The sequence below is a fragment of the Oncorhynchus kisutch genome, linkage group LG18 (assembly GCF_002021735.2).
Source record: "Oncorhynchus kisutch isolate 150728-3 linkage group LG18, Okis_V2, whole genome shotgun sequence".
NCBI lineage: Eukaryota > Metazoa > Chordata > Actinopteri > Salmoniformes > Salmonidae > Oncorhynchus > Oncorhynchus kisutch.
In genome coordinates, this window is record NC_034191.2 from 65035910 (window position 1) to 65054290 (window position 18381).

An 18381-nucleotide genomic window follows, 5' to 3' on the forward strand; every position below is an offset into this window, starting at 1 on the left:
ATTTAAGACTGAGACTCTCTCCAATACACCCCAACGTTGCAGAGTTATGTGCATCCTTTCAAGCACACCCTTCTCATTAACCTGTGTTGAGTCATTCACAATTGTTGATGAACAAATAAGGTTTTATTGGGAAGATGGCTTAATAAAGAGCAAAATTATTGATTATTATTATTTATGCCCTGGTCCAAAAAGAGCTCTTTGTCACTTCCCAAGAGCCAGGTTGTGACAAACACTCCCACTCATTCTTGTTTAATAAATGTATCATATAGTGTGTGTGGCAGACTTACAATGATGACAAAAAACAACATTTGAGAGTGTGCTGACCCTGGTGCTAGAGGGGGTACAGCTGGAGGTTGAATGTTTGAAGGGGTACGGAACTATAAAAGGTTTGGGAACCACTGCTCTAGTGCAACGGTGTCTAGATGGAATTTGTATTTGTGGTCCTGGCAACTGGGCCTTTTTTGGAACACCATTATTTTTGTTTTACTGAGATCTCCCTCTCTCCCTCACCCAGTATAGGAGCAGCTGGTGAATAGTGAAATCAGGGACAGAGTAGTAGTGAAAGTTCTCCTGTCTCGCCTCTAGAGGGCAGAGTAGATCCAGAGTTAGCATTCAGAGGAGACGCATCTCAATAGTCTACAATAGTGAAGATGAAGGAGAGGAGACTAGGAGAGGAAGCTATTTTAGACTATTGAGATAAAGCCTAATTCTGTTGAGTGATTGGTGCATAGATGTGTGTTTCCAACATGTTTGTCTGTTCTCCCATGAAGGCAGCCTTTACATCGCCAGGGAAAATACTTTGAGGAATGATCCTTTGGGAATATTCAGCACACCTCAGTTGTGGCTGCACGTCTTTATTTTGGACTTAGCCCTGTTTACTTTGTGTGTGTGTCAGAAAAAGAGTGTGTGTATCCACCTGCTCTATATTTCTGTTCTCCTAATACAATCTGGTTCTAGCCCACATCTGACAGTTCTTTTATGGGTTCCTAACGATCCAAACCAACTTAACTGTGCTGAACTGCAGATGGCCCCACTTACGGAACCACACACACACACACAGACACAAAACCACAGAGGGCCCAAAAAAGCCAGTGTTTTCCTCTAAACCGGACCCAACCCAGAGGAGGAGTAAGAATAGCTGAGCATGTTAACATAGGCTAGCAGCCAGAGGCAGTACTTCCCTGAGGGAACATATGTTCGTGTGCGTGCATATTCATCTGTGTGTATATGCCCCAACAGTGTAGCTCCCGAAGAGTGTGTTAGGAGGTCAAGAGGTCAGAGGGAAGATATCTGATTCCACCTCATAGCCTTGCCATTTCATTCAGATCTTTAAAAAAAATACACACACACACTACTCACCAGTCTCTCCACCTCCTGTTCTCGTAGTCTCTCATCTCTCTGGCGATGGTGGTAGTCAGTCAGTTCTTCCTTCCCACTCAGGGAGCTGATACTGCCACTCCTCGCCCTGAACCCCCCCGGTGGGGTCACCCCCGCCCCCAGCCCCACTCCTCCCTTCCCAAATGACTGCGTTCGTTCCCCTAACCCTAAACCTGGCTCTAAACCTCCCTTCCCAAAAGACTGTCTCCGTTCCCCAAATCCCAAACTAGGTTCTACCCCTCCCTTTCCAAAGGACTGTCTTCTCTCCCCCAGACCGAACCCCGGTTCAAGTCCACCCTTCCCAAAAGACTGTCTCCGTTCCCCTAACCCTAGACCAGGCTCCAGGCTGCCACCTCTGTGCTCCCTCTCCCCGAAAAAAAGCTCTGGTCCAGGGGAGACTCCACAGCTGGCTGGCCACTCTGGCTCCTGGAGGCTGGATGTGGAGCTGGTGGAGGTGAGGCTGAGTTTCTTGGCCACGCGGGGACTGGAGGAGCCCCCTGATCGGAACGGGACAGTCACGTCTGGAGGGGCCTGGGTGGGAGACTTTGGGGAGGAGAGGGAGATGGATACCACCCCCTCACCTTGGTTCCCATTGTGGTTCATGTTTTGGGCCTGGCTGTAGGTAAAGTTAGTGGTTTGGTTATGGTTGTAGTTACTGTTTGTGGTGTGGTTTTGGCTATTGTTGTGAGAAGAGTTACGTAGAGGTTCAGAGCGCCGCGAGGTCGGGGGGAGGGTAGAGAGCACCAAGGATCCATTATCATGGGAACGTGGCGACGATGACAGGCAGAGGCGGGGCAGAGAGAGGCTGTGACTTCCTATCATGCCGCCTATCGACCCTGCAGAGTACTTCCTGGTTCGGTTGCTAGGTGTCGGCTCATGGTTGCCGTGACTTCGGCGTCCCAGGCGGGGGCTGGAGGGCACGCTGGCTGCTCCACTGGTTGGAGAGAGGGATGAGCGTGGAGGAGGAGAGGAGAGGCTCTCACCACCGGCCACTGAGTTAGAGGAACCTCCACCGTTCCACATCGACAACAGGGGGGAGGAGTTTGGGTTTAGTTGTCGTCGCCCGTCGCCAGCGGAGGCCAGCAGGCTGTCTTGTGATTGGTAGGATTGGTTCCGGGTCATGGAGGATCGGGAGGAAGGGGGGTCAGAGCGCCGAGAGGGGGAGGGAGGGACCGCGGCTTTGACTGAGAGGGGCGGGCGATCAGAGCCATAGAAACGCCTAGCCTGCTCTTGATAGGCTGACGACATCGAGGTGGGTGAGGTCACAGGCGTGGTGGGTGGAGACTGGGAGAGAGGGGAAAAGACATTAGAAGTGTAAAACCATGTTCATCTAGTGCATGCCTCAGTTCTGCTGGGGTTCGTTGAGAGCTACAGCTGTCATACCTGTGTCATACTGAAGTAGGAGGGGCTAGAGTCCCCATTGGCTCTCAGGCTGGTCTCCAGGGCGATCTTCTTTCGTTGTAAGGTGTCCATCAAATCACGGAGCTCTGAGGCAGAACGCATCCCTCTTGCACTGCCGGCCCCTCCCACCACCCCATGGCTGTAGTCACTACTGAACTTCAGATAGTCTGGGGAGGGAGGGAGAGAGGAGATGGGGAGGGAGAAGAGTTCAACTTTAAGTTGTAGAAGTTGCATGTACAGGAAACACATGGTATACACCATCCAAAGAAATGCTTACTTGCAGGTTCCTTCTTGACAATGCAACAGTAGATACAGGAGGAGAAAGCAGAAAAGAATACACATAAAGACATGTTATTTGAAAGTGTCTTATCTTCACCACTAAGTGAACAGTTAAAAACCATCCTCTACACGAGCTCTCTGTTCATCATCTGATTCGTCTGTTGAAGCCTATAGGTCTGAGGGTGTTCTTATTATTTTGAGAATATCTCTGTGTATAGGTGCGTCAATGTGTGCCTTCTTCTGTGTGGTTTTGGTCTGAGAGTAAAGGAGAAAGTTATATGGGGGTTGTACCTGCAGCTAAGTCTATTCATAGCTGGACTTGGCAGGATACTCATAACCCAAACAGCAGAGAGCTGCCAGTAAATGGCCTATAACACTGAGGGCCCAAGAGCCAACACATACAGACAACACACACACACACACACACACACACAGAACTCACTCACACGCTCCCACCTATTCTCAGATTTAAAACTAACACACACGGTAGTTCAGGTCTCTAAAAGTAGCAGGGCAACCGACTTCCTGGGGAAATAGAAAACCTCTCAGTGGTCAGGAATGTCTTCAATCCCCCCTTGAAAATCCAACGGAGAGGAAACCTAGTCATTTTACTCATCAAAGAGCAAAACAAAAAGGAGACAAGAAGGTTAGCCATTTCACCCTGAGTAATGGGACTACTCTTTACATACCGTCAAGACAGTAACGCACACATGACCTCCAAAACACACATAGAATCACTAAATATAGACGGACATGTGTGCCTTATGTGTACACATGTCCGAAGTGTGTTTACCTAGAAGTGTGTGTATACATGTACTAAATGTGTGCATGACCGTATGCATACTGTGTGCAGAAAAGGCCCATGAAGTTGTTGGAATAATCCTTTAATTCATTGCCACTTACTCAGCTGGGCCAGGGGCCCTTTAATTAGGTCAGTTGGAAATGTCCGACAGATCTCAACTCCATAAAAGGAGGAAATTGCCATCGCCTGATGTCGCTGCTCTCTCTTCCTTAACTCCGTCTGATCCAGAAGTTCTGTGCGTCCATGAATCCACCGACTCTGTTACCTTTCATCTCAACTATCTGTTGCGATCAGGGGTGTGGGCCATCAGTTATTGTTAATAGTTATTACCGCGGAGCGCGGCTTGGAGCGCACACTTCAAATCTATTATGTAATGTGAATTGTCAATGATCACGGCCCTACGGATCCTCATAGGCCAATTATGCAATCGATATGGTTAATATGTAATGAAATTAATTACCTGTACACATGAAGACAATTGAAAGGGTGAAATGAGAAACGTCATTGTTTGCTAACTGATCGAATTTGATACCAAACTAATGGGGATTATAGATTTAATAACCATTCACTGTTGGTATTCTTTCAGCCAAAATTACTCACGGATGATTACTATTGACTTCTTAATGAACTGGACTGTTGACTTCCCTAATTATGTTAATCATGAATGATTGTTATATGATCTTTGGGATGAGGAATTTGATCAGATACATGTTATTTGTTTCCTTTGTGATGCAGCACAGACTACTCAGTAAATATACCACTTTATGGTTAAAGGATATCCTGCCTCAGTCTCATCCATTCCTCTGTCACCTGACACGTGACCACCTGTTCACCTTCACTGTCAGTCATCCTACCTGTCCAGCTACCCACACAGATTCCACTAATCTTTCATTGTGCATGTCCTGTGTGTGCACACATGAGTGTGTGTAGGTAAGATTGTGTGAGCGAGGGGTCCTAGTGTGTAAAGGTTTAACCTCAGCCTTGTAAAGAGGGGGATAAATGGGGCAGAAAGCAGAAGACATCTGGTCTCGAGACGCTGTCAGAAACACAAACACACACACAATCACAGTAGACTCCATTAATAGACAGATTTTCCTTTAAGGTTCTGGCTAATATCAGCTCACTCTAATCTTTTTAAAATTATTAACACAAAAAATGGTCCATGGCTCCTCGCTATACAGATGTATATTTGTGTGTGTACATTCCTGCTGTCTAGCTGCCGAGACAGTGAGCGAGCAGCGATGATATACGCAGACACACACACACCATGTTCAAATGCAGAGATCAATCACCACGGTTACAGCAGAACACAGCTGCATCACCACGACGACAGCTATTGCCAGATGTAAAAAACATTCCACCCGTCTTGAGAAGTGTGTTTTAGGTGTGTGTGTGTGTGTGTGTGTGTGTGTGTGTTTCTAACCCTGTGACTTGTCAAAGACCCTCTGCCTCAGCAAAAACATATGTATGAAGATATCCACGTACATATTAAGGACCTAAGAATGCTTTAGTTTACATTTTAGTCATTTGGCAGATGCTAAGTCTTCTCTATACAGAAGGACTTACAGTTAGTTCAGTCATCTTAAGATAGCTGGGTGAGACAACCAGAGTCAAAGCAAATACATTTTTCCTCAAAGCAGTTACACATGACCGCGTCTCAATCACGTACACCTGTCGTGGCGGGCTCCACCTGTAACTATACCCTAACACTGGGAGAGAGGAAGTGAGATGAGAACTGTGGGACTAGGGGCTGATATGGGATCTATAGAGGGGGGGGACAAAGGAGAAGAGAGGTGAAAGAGGGTAGGGCCACGTGTGTGTGCTACCTGTGCTGTAGGCCAGAGGAGAGACAGGGCTCTTCTGGGGCAGCATGCTCTTCATACGGCTGGCCTCTTCTGGATGGTTGAAACGGAAGAAGTAGGATTGACCCAGACACAGAGAGTAACCTGGAGAGAAAACAGTCAGATAAACACACACTAAATGACAGAAGAAATAATTCAACACAGTACATGTGTTAGACCTCCAGGTTCTCTGTATAACAGACAATCCATCTGCACCACACTCACACACACAGTCTGGGCAATTCCAGACCACAGTGTTTGGCCATCAATTAGGATCAGAGTCAGGTATTAAACAAGACATCGGGGTCACAACCTGATAACTCTCTCCCTCTCACACCCACAGCAGTCATCCACAGCCTTCCAAATACCTCACAGAAAGAAGGAGATAAAGAAATGAGGGGGGGGGGGGGCCTTATCACTCTATTTCTCTCTTGAATGCAGTGGTAAGAAGATCCCTGAGTGAAGGACAAAAAAAGAACACCATCTTGGCCATCTCTCTGCCAGCCTCAAACTGACCCTTCCACATGAACCAGATAAACAATTCAGCCACTTATCTCTGTATTAAACAATGCCGATGCTTGTAGGATTGATGTTTCAGGGATCCCTCCCAAGCAGCTTAAATATGGAGAAAAACAATGTCAAAATGACAGAACTGTTCCATCCATCTGTCTGATACCAGAGATACCTACACCCAGACAGATACCAGAGATACCTACACCCAGACAGATACCAGAGATACCTACACCCAGACAGATACCAGAGAGTAAACCAAACCAGGGAGAGGAAAGAGAGAGCGAGCGAAAGAATGGAAAAATACAGCATGGAAAAAATGTCTGGGCTAATTCTCTCTCTCACTCTCCTCTCTGTCCCAAAACCCCAATGTTAGGAGAGGGGGTAATGGTAATAGGGATGACGTGACTCCCTTAGAGGGCTCAGAGTCTGATCTGGTATGTGTGTGTGGTTTTAACATGTAGCTGATGTATGCAACTAATGTGTGAGTAATGTGTGTGTGTGTAACTAGTGTGTGAGTAATGTGTGTGTGTAACTAATGTGTGAGTAATGTGTGTGTAACTAATGTGTGAGTAATGTGTGTGTGCGTAATGTGTGAATAATGTATGTATGTATGTATGTGTGTGTGTGTGTGTGTGTGTGTGTGTGTGTCTGGTCATGTAAAGAAATATGTCTGACATGCTTCCCCCTTCCTGAAAAACTGCAAGTGTGTGAGTATGTGTTTTTAGCTGAGGGTACTTTTCTGGGCTCGCTGTAGTATTTCTAGAGAATAAGCCAAGGACAGGACTAAGACCAAAACTTTTCATACCACACTGCTGAGTGTGACTTATTACCCACACACACTTAGCACAGGAAATAATACTCAAGACATAAATGTGAAATTCTGGTTTTGACCTTTTCCATTGAATTGAGAATGTTTTCACACAGGACTGTTTAGTCTATGCAGCTGGACTAGGCACTACACAGTAAACAAAGTAGGATAGGACACATTGTGTTGATTTGGCCCGTATCTTCACACACATCAAAGATCACACACATGCATCCCAAAGGTGTCCATGCATGCGACTTAATCAAAAATAAACAAATATGTTGTATTGTCACATACACCGGATAGGTGTGGAAGAAGTTGACTGGCCTGCACAGAGCCCTGACCTCAATCCCATCGAACACCTTTGGGATCAATTGGAACGCCGACTGCGAGTCAGGCCTAATCGCCCAACATCAGAGCCCGACCTCACTAATGCTCTGAATGGAAGCAAGTCTCCGCAGCAATGTTCCAACATATTTGTTTTTCTTCCTTTATTTAACTAGGAAAGTCAGTTAAAAACAAATTCTTATTTTCAATGACCTAGTGGAAAGCGTTCCCAGAAGTGTGGAGGCTGTTGTAGCAGCAAAGGATAGGAACCAACTCCATATGAATGCCCATGATGTTGGAATGAGATGTTCAGCGAGCACGTGTCCACATACTTTTGGTCAGGTAGTGTAGAATCATAGGATAACGAAGCAGTATATGCCATGTGTGACCATGGGTGTGTATAAAGACTGTTTACAGTCTCTGTTTAATCACTCACAGTACCATATGGTGTTTAGCATGACAGCAAACAGAGGAAAGGAGAGAGAGAGAACATCTGTGTGTGTGTGTAACAGCAGTCTTTCTTCATAAACTAAAATTCCTTGACTCAACTGTCTGCCAGTTTTATAGGACTGTTGCCCTTATTTGTTCATTACACTACATTCTAATTTCCTTTCTCCCAAAAACAACAACCACTCCAAACAACAAACACACAAGCTTGTTTTTTACAGATATCCCCAGCTACAAAGATAACCTCACACACTTTGATCTCACAGATGCCAGGGAAGAAGACATCTGGTACAAATTTCTTCTGGTTAATCTAAATTAACCTAACACGGAACCACAATGTTATGGGAGGAAAACCGGTCTATATTTAGGAATAAGAGTAGAATATGTGTCTATCTAATTGCCAAATGTGGACCATTAGGTTATAATATTAAACAGTTAGACCTTTATCCCACAGACTATATGTCACCCTGGCTGCTGGAGGGGAAGAGGAGGGTAGGTAATGGCCCCTATAACTACCAACTACGATCTTCCAATCTAGGTCATTGGATTTTGGGGGGGGGGGGGGGGGCTCAATCTTCTGGTCTGCTGCTTGGATGTGTTGAGTGGATCACAGCAGCTTTGCAGGGCCCTAAAAAAAAAAAACACTGCAAAAGTCAATGCATCATTCCTTCCTCGGTGTGATAACTGACACAATTAGTGTCCCTTTGAAAAATAGGCCTACTATAGCCTAAAGTAGGATGGGAGAAAGAAAGAAAGTAAGGGAGGAAGGATACATTTGAACAGGGGACGCAGCTGGTGTACATGTGTAGCGTTGTCATGTCACCTGACAGATGCTGCCGCTTTCAATTACATGTCCTCTCTCCTTTATAAAACAAATAAAGTAACGAGACTAATCTTGACATCTTAAATCAAAGGCACTCTCTCAATAACCGAGTCCCAGGAAGGCAGATAAAGATTTCCTTTTGCGTCACTTCAGTTCTACTTTCTATGACCGCAGGCTGTTTTTTCTTGTCAAGTGAAAACCAATCACGTCGTTGTCTGTCTGTGAACTACAACCCCGAGGTGCGCGCGATAATACCATTCTTCACAAAGGTGACGCGTACGGAGCTGCTTACCTTGTTGACGTCAAGGTAGCCTTTTCAAATTTGATCGTAGGTCATGAAGTTAATTTCCCCCTGCAAACGTAGACAATATAAAATACTATCTGGAATGCATTTAAGCATGAGGTTCTTATCTCAATTATACAATTTATGGTTGCAACAGAGCAAGCGTGACGCAAATGGTTTGCTGTTGCCTACCCTTGCTATATTCCTAAAACATTTAGCCTAATCAAGAGCAGCTGACAAACAACAATTCGCCAAACAATGAAAATTGCTGTATCATAAAAATTAAACGTTTCCTTCAAGGAGCAATCTGCAGTTGCTTCATCTATTTTGGGAGTTCTGAATTAAACGTACCCATTGATTCTTGAAAAATATAACTTATTCTTAGTTTAGTTCAACGGTCGTACCGCATCAGAACCCAAAATATAAGCTTGTTTCACTCCAATGTTTGTAAACAAACACTATATAGCCTCAACATGGTTAAAACTATACTTTTTATATCATGGATGGTCAGACCTTATTGTCGTTTTCTAGTCACAAAAGGCTACAAAACCAAATTGATGTACACATGCACGCGCACTCACAGGGGTCTTCCAATTCAGGGAATTTCTGAAATGAGGCTATCTTTACTAACCTTTTTACAGAGTCCCATTCAGCGAATACAACTGCAGTATTTTCGGTTATTTCTCTATGTCTGAACAATTACCATCGCGTTCTTATCCTCCTTCAACCCAGTCCAAAGCTCCAGAAATGACTCGGGACTTCGGGGTTCAACAGATTTCCATCCAGATGGGGTTGAGGTAAGGAGCGCACCAACTCTCCAAAAAAGGGGTGGTGACGCCTGCTTGACGCGAATAGACTGGGGTAAAAAGCAAAACCCTCCCCTAAGACAGTTTACGAGTTCTGAATGAGATAAAAAGCAGCCGCTTATAAAACCCTAAACTAATGTATTTGATTAAAAATGCATTTCAGTTCAGCTAAAACAGTCTCGGACCCCGTTCTCTGTTGGTTGGAACACAGTGGTTTAAAAGCCAGAGGTATTTGGTCCCCGCCCCCTTACTCTATTTCTTTGTCTACCTAGCCTACTTTTCCCTTCTCTGTGGAAACACCTTGAGAGGAATGTTACCAACCTCACATCTATAGACCTCAACAGCTTAGAGGGAGAAAAGAACAACTCAAACATAAATACATGTGATTTTTTATCAAAGCCATATTTTTCAAAATTCAGCCTAAATGTTTCATTAGATAACAACTTTGATCTGACCCACAGAAGAACAGCTTTGGAAAACTACTCAATAGAGAAGGGGAAGGAAAGAGAGACAGTGGACTAGAAAATAAGTGAAAGCCTTGGACAGAATGGAATGAGGTAGAGAACTGTGATGAGAGAGAGAGACTGCATGGTATAGGGTGGAGAGAAAAGGAGAAAAACATCCACACTGATATTTTCAGAGAATGATTCCTCACAAAACCAGGACAAAAAAAGATTTTCAGGAAATGTAACTTTGGAACATTGATATTCCCATGTAGAGTATATAGGCTATTATGTTCAAGAATATATAGACAAATTTGACTAATCAAAATGTGTATATCTGCTAATTCATGTTTTTTTCCCCTCTCAATATTCATAAATGAATGTAAGACATTTTTTATTGAAATCAAAATACTATCCATATTACAAAACAAGTGGTGACACTTCAAATGACCATTTCTGCTTAGTAGCACCTAAAGATACAATTTTATAGTGTCTTAAAATACCACCTTGCATCCCACCGCTGGCTTGCTTCTGAAGCTAAGCAGGGTTGGTCCTGGATGGGAGACCAGGTGCTGCTGGAAGTGGTGTTGGAGGGCCAGTAGGAGGCACACTTTTCTCGGTTCAAAAAAATATACCCCAGGGCAGTGATTGGGGACATTGCCCTGTGTCGGGTGCTGTCTTTTGGATGGGATGTTAAACGGGTAACCTGACTCTCTGTGGTCACTAAAAATCCCATGGCACTTATCGTAAGAGTAAGGGTGCTAACTCTGGTGTCCTAGCTAAATTCCCAATTTGTCCCTCATCCCATCATGGTCACCTAATCATCCCTGGCTTACAATTGGCTCATTCATCCACCCTCCTCTCCCTGTAACTATTACCTGGTTCGTTGCTGTAAATGAGAATGTGTTCTCACTCAACTTACCTGGTAAAATACGGATTACATTTTTTTTTAAACAAAAAAAAGGTGGCCTGGGTAAGGCCAGAATTCCATAAATATCCCATATTTTATCAATTATTTCTCAATTATGCTTTTAGAAACAAATGTCAAATATATGTAAACAATCCTTCCTCCAAAGGGACATTCTATGGGTTAAATTGAGTAAAATTTACTAAAATCATGGTATTTTTTTGTCCTGGTTTCGTGAGGAATCACTCTGCTCCTGGCAGACACATGTTCAGGGATAGTGTTTCTGTGTGTGTGTGTGTGTGTGTGTGTGTGTGTGTGTGTGTGTGTCTGTCTGGTGCCTCCACATCATCATATTGATATGAGTCAGCAGTATGGTTTATAATCTCTGTTATTGGCAATACTGAGCAAACACAATATGTGTTTCCAACAAAACACTCCAGTTACATCACTTTGTGTGTGTGTGTGTGTGTGTGTGTGTGTGTGTGTGTGTGTGTGTGTGGCTAACGTCTGTAGCCTGAGAGATTATCCTAGAGGATGTTTCCATTTCACGCTCTCTTTCTCTAAATCCCACAAGGTTCTCTCGCTTTCTGTTCCTTCTTCTCTGTCCTTACCATGAACTCTCCCATTCTCTCGCTCTCTGTTCCTTCTTCTCTGTCCTTACCATGAACTCTCCCATTCTCTCGACCTCTTGCCCTCTGCCCTGGCCTTTTTGTCTTCTTATCATCCCTCTCTTTTCACACTAAGACGTTTTTCCGCCTTTTCTTTGTATCTGAAAGGTATTGCAGGTGTTGTGCCAAAAATCTCCCCCCTGCCAGAGCCCCCCCCCCCTTTGCGTAAACGCGCACACACTCAATTCTTCATTGCTAAGACTTGCTTGCTAGTTGACATTTCTTCACTCCAATGTCAGTTTAGCCTACATTTCACAGATTTTAGTAGCAGCATTTTTGATTTGTGTCCTTCAAGGCAGCTGTCAATGATCAAGTTAGGCTACGTTTAATTTTTTTTTTTTAATGGCGGTTTGATCGCAGGGGGGGCACTAGTAATGTCTGCAGTTTTCGGTTTGGCTATTTGTTTCAAGTGTATTGGTCTATAAATACATCTCTTTGCCAAAACTTGTCATCTCTCCCATGTCTTATTGGACTAGTAGTTGTTCTGAAATGTTTATTGCCTACATTTTACTCCCCCCTCTATGTTTAATATAACATCCCTACATATTCACGTTGGTTGCCTATCTTGACGTGAAGTGTGTTCTATAGAAAGTATTTGACTCCGATGTGTGCCACAGAAAGTATTTGACTCTAGTGACACAATTAAGGGAATTAGACTTTGGCAAGGCCATTTTCTTGCCTCCCGAACCCCCCCCCCCCCTATTTTGTGTCTAGAGTCCATTTGTATTTTATTCTGTTATATTCCAGTATATTATTACTACAAAATGTATGTGTGTTGACTGTGATCTTGGTAAGTGTGGCTTGTCTGTTTAATGAACAAAATAATTAACTATTGATCTCATTCATTTAGACGTAAAATGATTCCATTCTGTTGTTTTGGACCTGCCTAAACAAATTCACAATGAATTCCTTTTTGATGCTGTATAGTCAATGGATTTATTCAAATAGACGCCCACCCACATCTGCACACCAATACTACCAGTTGTCAATGGCATGCCAGCATGGGCACTGGAGGTATAAAAGGCATACTTTTTTATTTAACCTTTATATGCAGGCAAGAATGTGGTAAAAAATGGGCCTGTTTGAAAGGGGGTCATGTAAACATAAACTTTTTTTTTTACAGGCAAAACACCGTAATTCTTATGTGAGCGCAGTATAGAGACAACACATTGGTCTCCAGTACGTATACACACCAAGATGTTGTCAATATTTGAGTCAGCTAGCCACAGTGAGAAAACAAACAGATCAGTCAATATGGTCAGACCAGTGGTCAGACCAGACCATGACAGAGAGCTGGGGAAGAGGTGTGGAAAGAGAAAGGGAGATTAATGGGGAGAGAGGGAGGGAAAAAAGTGAGAGAATGTGAAAATAGAGGAATGTGTTTGCGTTCTTGTTTACACCTTCCAAAAACCCAAAGAAGGAAAAAGAGAAAGGAATGTTGGGTAATGAAGGGGAAGAAAATGAATGAAAAGGAGAATGGATCAAGGATTTAAAGATGAGAAATAGGAGAAGTGAGAGTGAAAAGGACTAAAAGAGAGAGAAAAATACATGTCTAAAGAAAGACTGAAAAGGAGGAGAGAGAGAGAGTGACAGAGAGAGAGAGAGTGACAGAGAGAGAGAGAGAGAGAGTGACAGAGAGAGAGAGAGTGAGTGACCGAGAGAGAGAGAGAGAGAGAGAGAGTGACAGAGAGAGACAGAGAGAGAGAGAGAGAGTGACAGAGAGAGAGAGTGACAGAGAGAGAGAGAGAGTGACAGAGAGAGAGAGAGTGACAGAGAGTGACAGAGAGAGAGAGAGAGAGTGACAGAGAGAGAGAGAGAGAGTGACAGAGAGAGAGATAGAGAGTGACAGAGAGAGAGAGAGAGACAGAGAGAGTGACAGAGAGAGAGAGAGTGACAGAGAGAGAGAGAGATAGAGAGAGAGAGTGACAGAGAGAGAGTGACAGAGAGAGAGAGAGAGAGTGAGAGTGACAGAGAGAGACAGAGAGAGAGAGAGAGAGACAGAGAGAGAGAGAGAGAGAGAGAGAGAGAGAGAGAGAGAGAGCGAGAGTGAAAGAGAGGAATGGAAAAATACGAGTGTGTTCTCTGCAGTTGGAAGTTGTGAGTCATGGCATTGTAAACAACAGGAGCTATCCATTCCAAACCAAGGATAATTAAGCTAAAAGGCTAATGGCTCAACCACACACAAACACCACACACACAGCTTCACAACAGCCAACTTGACACAACTATGGGAAGCATTGGAGTCAACATGCGCCAGCATCCCTGTGGAACGCTTTCGACACCTTGTAGAGTCCATGCCCCGACGAATTGAGGCTGTTCTGAGGGCAAAAGTGGGAGTAACTCAATAGTAGGAAGGTGTTCCTAATGTTTATATACTCATTGTATACAGGAAGGAAAAAGCTAACCACACATGCGCGCGCACACACACACTCATAGGCTGAATATATTTAGCATGGGCTCTCAGAACCTCAAAAAGTTCTACAGCTGCACCATTGAGAGCATTCTGACTGGTTGCATCACTGCCTGGTACGGCACTTGCTTGGCATCCGACCACAAGGTGCTACAGAGGTAGTGCGTATGGCCCAGTACATCACTGGGGCCGAGCTCCCTGCCATCCATGACTTCTCTACCAGGTGGTGTCAGAGGAAGGACCTAAAAATTGAAAGACTCTAGCCACCCAAGTTATAGACTGTTCTCTGCTATCGCACACCAAGCGGTACTGATGCACCAAGTCTGGAACCAACAGGACCCTGAAGAGCTCTTCTACCACCAATCCATAAGACTCCTAAATAGTTAGTCTGGGTAGCTAGGTAACTATTTAACTATTTGCATTGACCCTTTTGGCACTAACGTTTTTGACTTATCACATACGCTGCTGTTACTGCTTATAATCGATCCTGTTGCCTAGTAACTTTATCCCTTCCTATATGTACATATCTAGTTCAATTACCTCATACCCCTGCACATCGACTCGGTACTGGTACTCCTTGTATATAACTATGTTATCATTACTCATTGTGTATCTACAGTATTATTACGTGTTTTACTTTTCTATAATTTCTCTACTTTCTTTCTCTCTACATTGTTGAGAAGGGCCTGTAAGTAAGCATTTCACTGTTAGTCCACACCTGTTGTTTACGAAGCATGTGACGAATAACATTTGATTTGATTTGTAACCAATGCAGTCAAGGCACACAGGCAAGGCAAACAACACTGCACTTAAACAAGTACTACCAGTAGGTGGCGACAAAGTGTGTTTGTTTGCGGTCCTGTGTGTGCATTCCTCTGTATATCTCACCTTGTGTTAGCGGGACAGGTGATGTCACAGGGACGCCGTCCAAGGAGCAGAGGTTCCCACAAGGGTCGAGGATGATGACCCCTGATGTGTTGATGATGATGCAGTGTTCCGCCTCGATACCTACACCCTGGATGGTGATGTCTTGGGGTACCGCTGCGTCCTCACGCCCGATACGGGTCACTCCTGGAAAAATGTATGTTATGTCGTTGTGGGTGAAAGTTGAGTTGACTTTAGATCCGATTTTTTGGGGGTGAGTGTTGCATTGTTAGGCTAGAGAGTTATATAGTCAGCTAAGCTTAGCACATCTGTTTAAGAGAGTGTTTAAGTCTCCCTACCAGTCAGTCTGATTCTGTGTGTAGATCTCTGTTATCTCTGCTACCATCTACACCCTGTTGGCTTGTTAACAAGATATCTGTTTGGAATACTGATGAACCAGAGACACCTGTGGTGTCAATGACTGAAAAGGCTATAAATACACTGTAATTATGTCATTATACACTAAAAATACCGTGACCGTGTGCATGTGGGCTTGCATGTATGTGTGTGAACTTGTTACAGTATGTGTGCGATTGGATTTGCGTGCATGCGTGTGTGTGTGTCTTTAGTGTTCCCTGAGGGAGGAAGTCAGCTTGGCTCCCTGTCCTGGCTCTATTGTGACCTGATTTCCTCCCAGAGTATCACATCCCCCATCTCCCTTTCTCCCTCTACCCATTTCTCCCTCTCTCTTGCCCAAACTCTCTTTCTCTCTCTCCCTCTCTCTTCCCTCTCCCCATCTCTCTGTGTCCCCATATCTCTCTATCACCCCTCTCTCTCTCCCTCTCCCTCATCTCTCTCTCCCCTTCTCCCTTTCTCTCTCTCCCCCTCTCTCCCTCACACCCCCTCTCCCCAGTAGCAGTCACCATGGTTACAGGGGGTTCTAGGGAAACAGATAAAAGAGACATGGCATGTATGGCCCAATCAAGTATGTGTGTGTTACCTTCTTTAAGGGGCAGTAGGGTGATAGCCACACTCAGTCTCCCACTACCCAGGCTGACCAGATGTGGTGTGGCTGTTTGGACCTTCAGGCATTTCCCTGTGTCTATCAGGTCCAAGGGAGACTGGGAAGAAACATCCACACATTTCATATACAGTCAAATAGTTATTAATATTACATCTTAAAAGTATGCTTGTGTTCTTTCTTTTCATGAACAACCCATTTTTAAAGTAAGGAAACATTGAGCATGTAAACTCTAACAACTTATTTTGAAAATAAACTGAAAGCAGCTTTCCATAGTGCTGCTGGTCCAAACTATAAAGATCTTACTCTAGCACCTATTCTACTACCAGTACATTGTGATGGAGCTGAGTGAGATATCTATTGTCACCTGTGGCTCGTCTGGACTCATCTGGTCTGACTCTGACTGACAGAGTGTCTCTGGGTCCTACAGGAGAGAAAGGAGAGTGAGGTTAGACTCGGTCACACACACACACACACCCCAACAGCTGTAAAACTCGGGAACCCGTGTGAGAAGCGGGGATGGCCACAGCCGGCTGATTGCATATTTAGAACAAACACAGGAACATAAACACATGCAGGCACAAAGAAAAGTGTTGATAGGGGACAGAACGCGGTCAGACCATCAAATAATTGGCAATTATATTACTCTTATAGAATTTCCATATGGGCCGAGGATATTGGAAATGTAATCAAAGCCTATTGGATGATAACTTGTTTTTAACTAGGACAGACAAATTTATAAAGGAGTTTTTACGACATAGTGAAAACATCAAAACTATGAAATAACACATATGGAATCATGTAGTAACCAAAAAAGTATAAAACAAATTAAAAAATATATTTCATATTTGAGAATCTTCAAATTAGTCACCCTTTGTCTTGATGACAGCTTTGCACAATCTTGGCATTCTCTCAAACAGCTTCATGAGGGAGTCACCTAGAATGCATTTAAATTAACAGGTGTTCCTTGTTAAAAGTTCATTTGTGGAATTTCTTTCATTCTTATTGCGTTTGAGACAATCAGTTGTATTGTGACAAGGTAGGGGTGGTATACAGAAGATAGCCCTATTTGGTCCATATTATGGCAAGAACAGCTCAAATAAGCAAAGAGAAATGACAGTCCATCATTACCTTAAGACATGGCTGTTTATTTACCACCACAGACAGATGCTGGCACTAAGACCGCATCCAGTCAGCTGTATAAGGAAATAAGCAAACAGGAAACCACTCACCCAGAGGTGGCGCTTCTAGTGGCCGGAGACTTTAACGCAGGGAAACTTAAATCAGTTCGACCTGTCACGACTTCCGCCGATGTCAGCCCCTCTCCTTGTTCGGGCGGCGTTCGGCGGTCGAAGTCACCGGCTTTCTAGCCATCGCCGCTCCATTTTTCATTTATCCATTTGTTTTATCTTGTTCCCTGCACACCTGGTTTTCATTCCCCAATCACACTACATGTATTTATTCCTCTGTTCCCCCTCATGTCTTTGTGTGAGATTGTTTTGTGTTACGTGTCTATGTTGACACGCTTTACTGGTATGCGTTTATTTTGTGTTTTATTTCACGAGGTATGTTATTGTGTTTATACAATATTACTGTGACTGTTTGCTCGTTTGCACTTTTGCATTTGCTGGAGGTTTGGACGCAGTGGCGTCCGTCGATTGCGCAACCAGGGCTGGAAAAACCTTGGATCACTGCTATTCTAAGGTTTCAAGTTCAAATCCCCCAGCTGACAAGGTACAAATCTGTCGATCTACACCTGAACAAGGCAGTTAACCCACTGTTCCTTGGCCATCGTTGAAAATAAGAATTTGTTCTTAACTGACTTGCCTAGTTAAATTAAAAAATGTATTGATAAAGCCAGGGACTGATGTTCCCAGAACATGTTCCAGTCTGTAATAGCAAAACTGTCCTGTAGTTTAGCATCTGACCACTTTTTTATAGACCGAGTCACTGGTGCTTCCTGCTTAAATTTTTGCTTGTAAGTAAGAATCAGGACGATAGAGTTGTGGTCAGATTTACCAAATGGAGGGCGAGGGAGAGCTTTGTGCGCTTCTCTCTGTGTGGAGTACAGGTAGGTGATCTAGAATTTTGTCGCGGAAGTTAGAATAGCAGTGATCCAAGGTTTTTCCAGGCCCTGGTTGCGCAATCGATATGCTGATAAAATTTAGGGAGTCTTGTTTTCAGAATAGCCTTGTTAAAATCCCCAGCTACAATGAATGCAGCCTCCGGATAAATGGATTCCAGTTTGCAAAGAGTCAAATAAAGTTCGTTCAGAGCCATCGATGTGTCTGCTTGGGGGGGAATATATACGGCTGTGATTATAATTGAAGAGAATTCCCTTGGTAGATAATGCGGTCGACATTT

The 18381-nt window shown here is 44.0% G+C and overlaps 1 protein-coding gene across 7 annotated transcripts in view; it reads right to left on the reverse strand.

Moving 5' to 3' along the window:
- The window catches only part of LOC109909683 (pleckstrin homology-like domain family B member 2), a 47545-nt gene that overhangs the window by 16360 nt on the left and 12804 nt on the right, over window positions 1–18381 (reverse strand). For 6 of the 7 annotated variants that reach the window (XM_031796486.1, XM_020508686.2, XM_031796484.1 and 3 more), the window contains exons 2-7: window positions 16385–16441; window positions 15997–16117; window positions 15021–15203; window positions 5686–5805; window positions 2761–2945; window positions 1360–2661 (exon numbers count right to left, since the gene is read on the reverse strand). In XM_031796486.1, the coding sequence (XP_031652346.1) occupies window positions 1360–2661; window positions 2761–2945; window positions 5686–5805; window positions 15021–15203; window positions 15997–16117; window positions 16385–16441 (1968 nt within the window). Of the gene's footprint in view, window positions 1–1359; window positions 2662–2760; window positions 2946–5685; window positions 5806–9529; window positions 9709–15020; window positions 15204–15996; window positions 16118–16384; window positions 16442–18381 lie in introns of those variants that run through there. The other variant, XM_031796489.1, reaches the window with a different exon arrangement.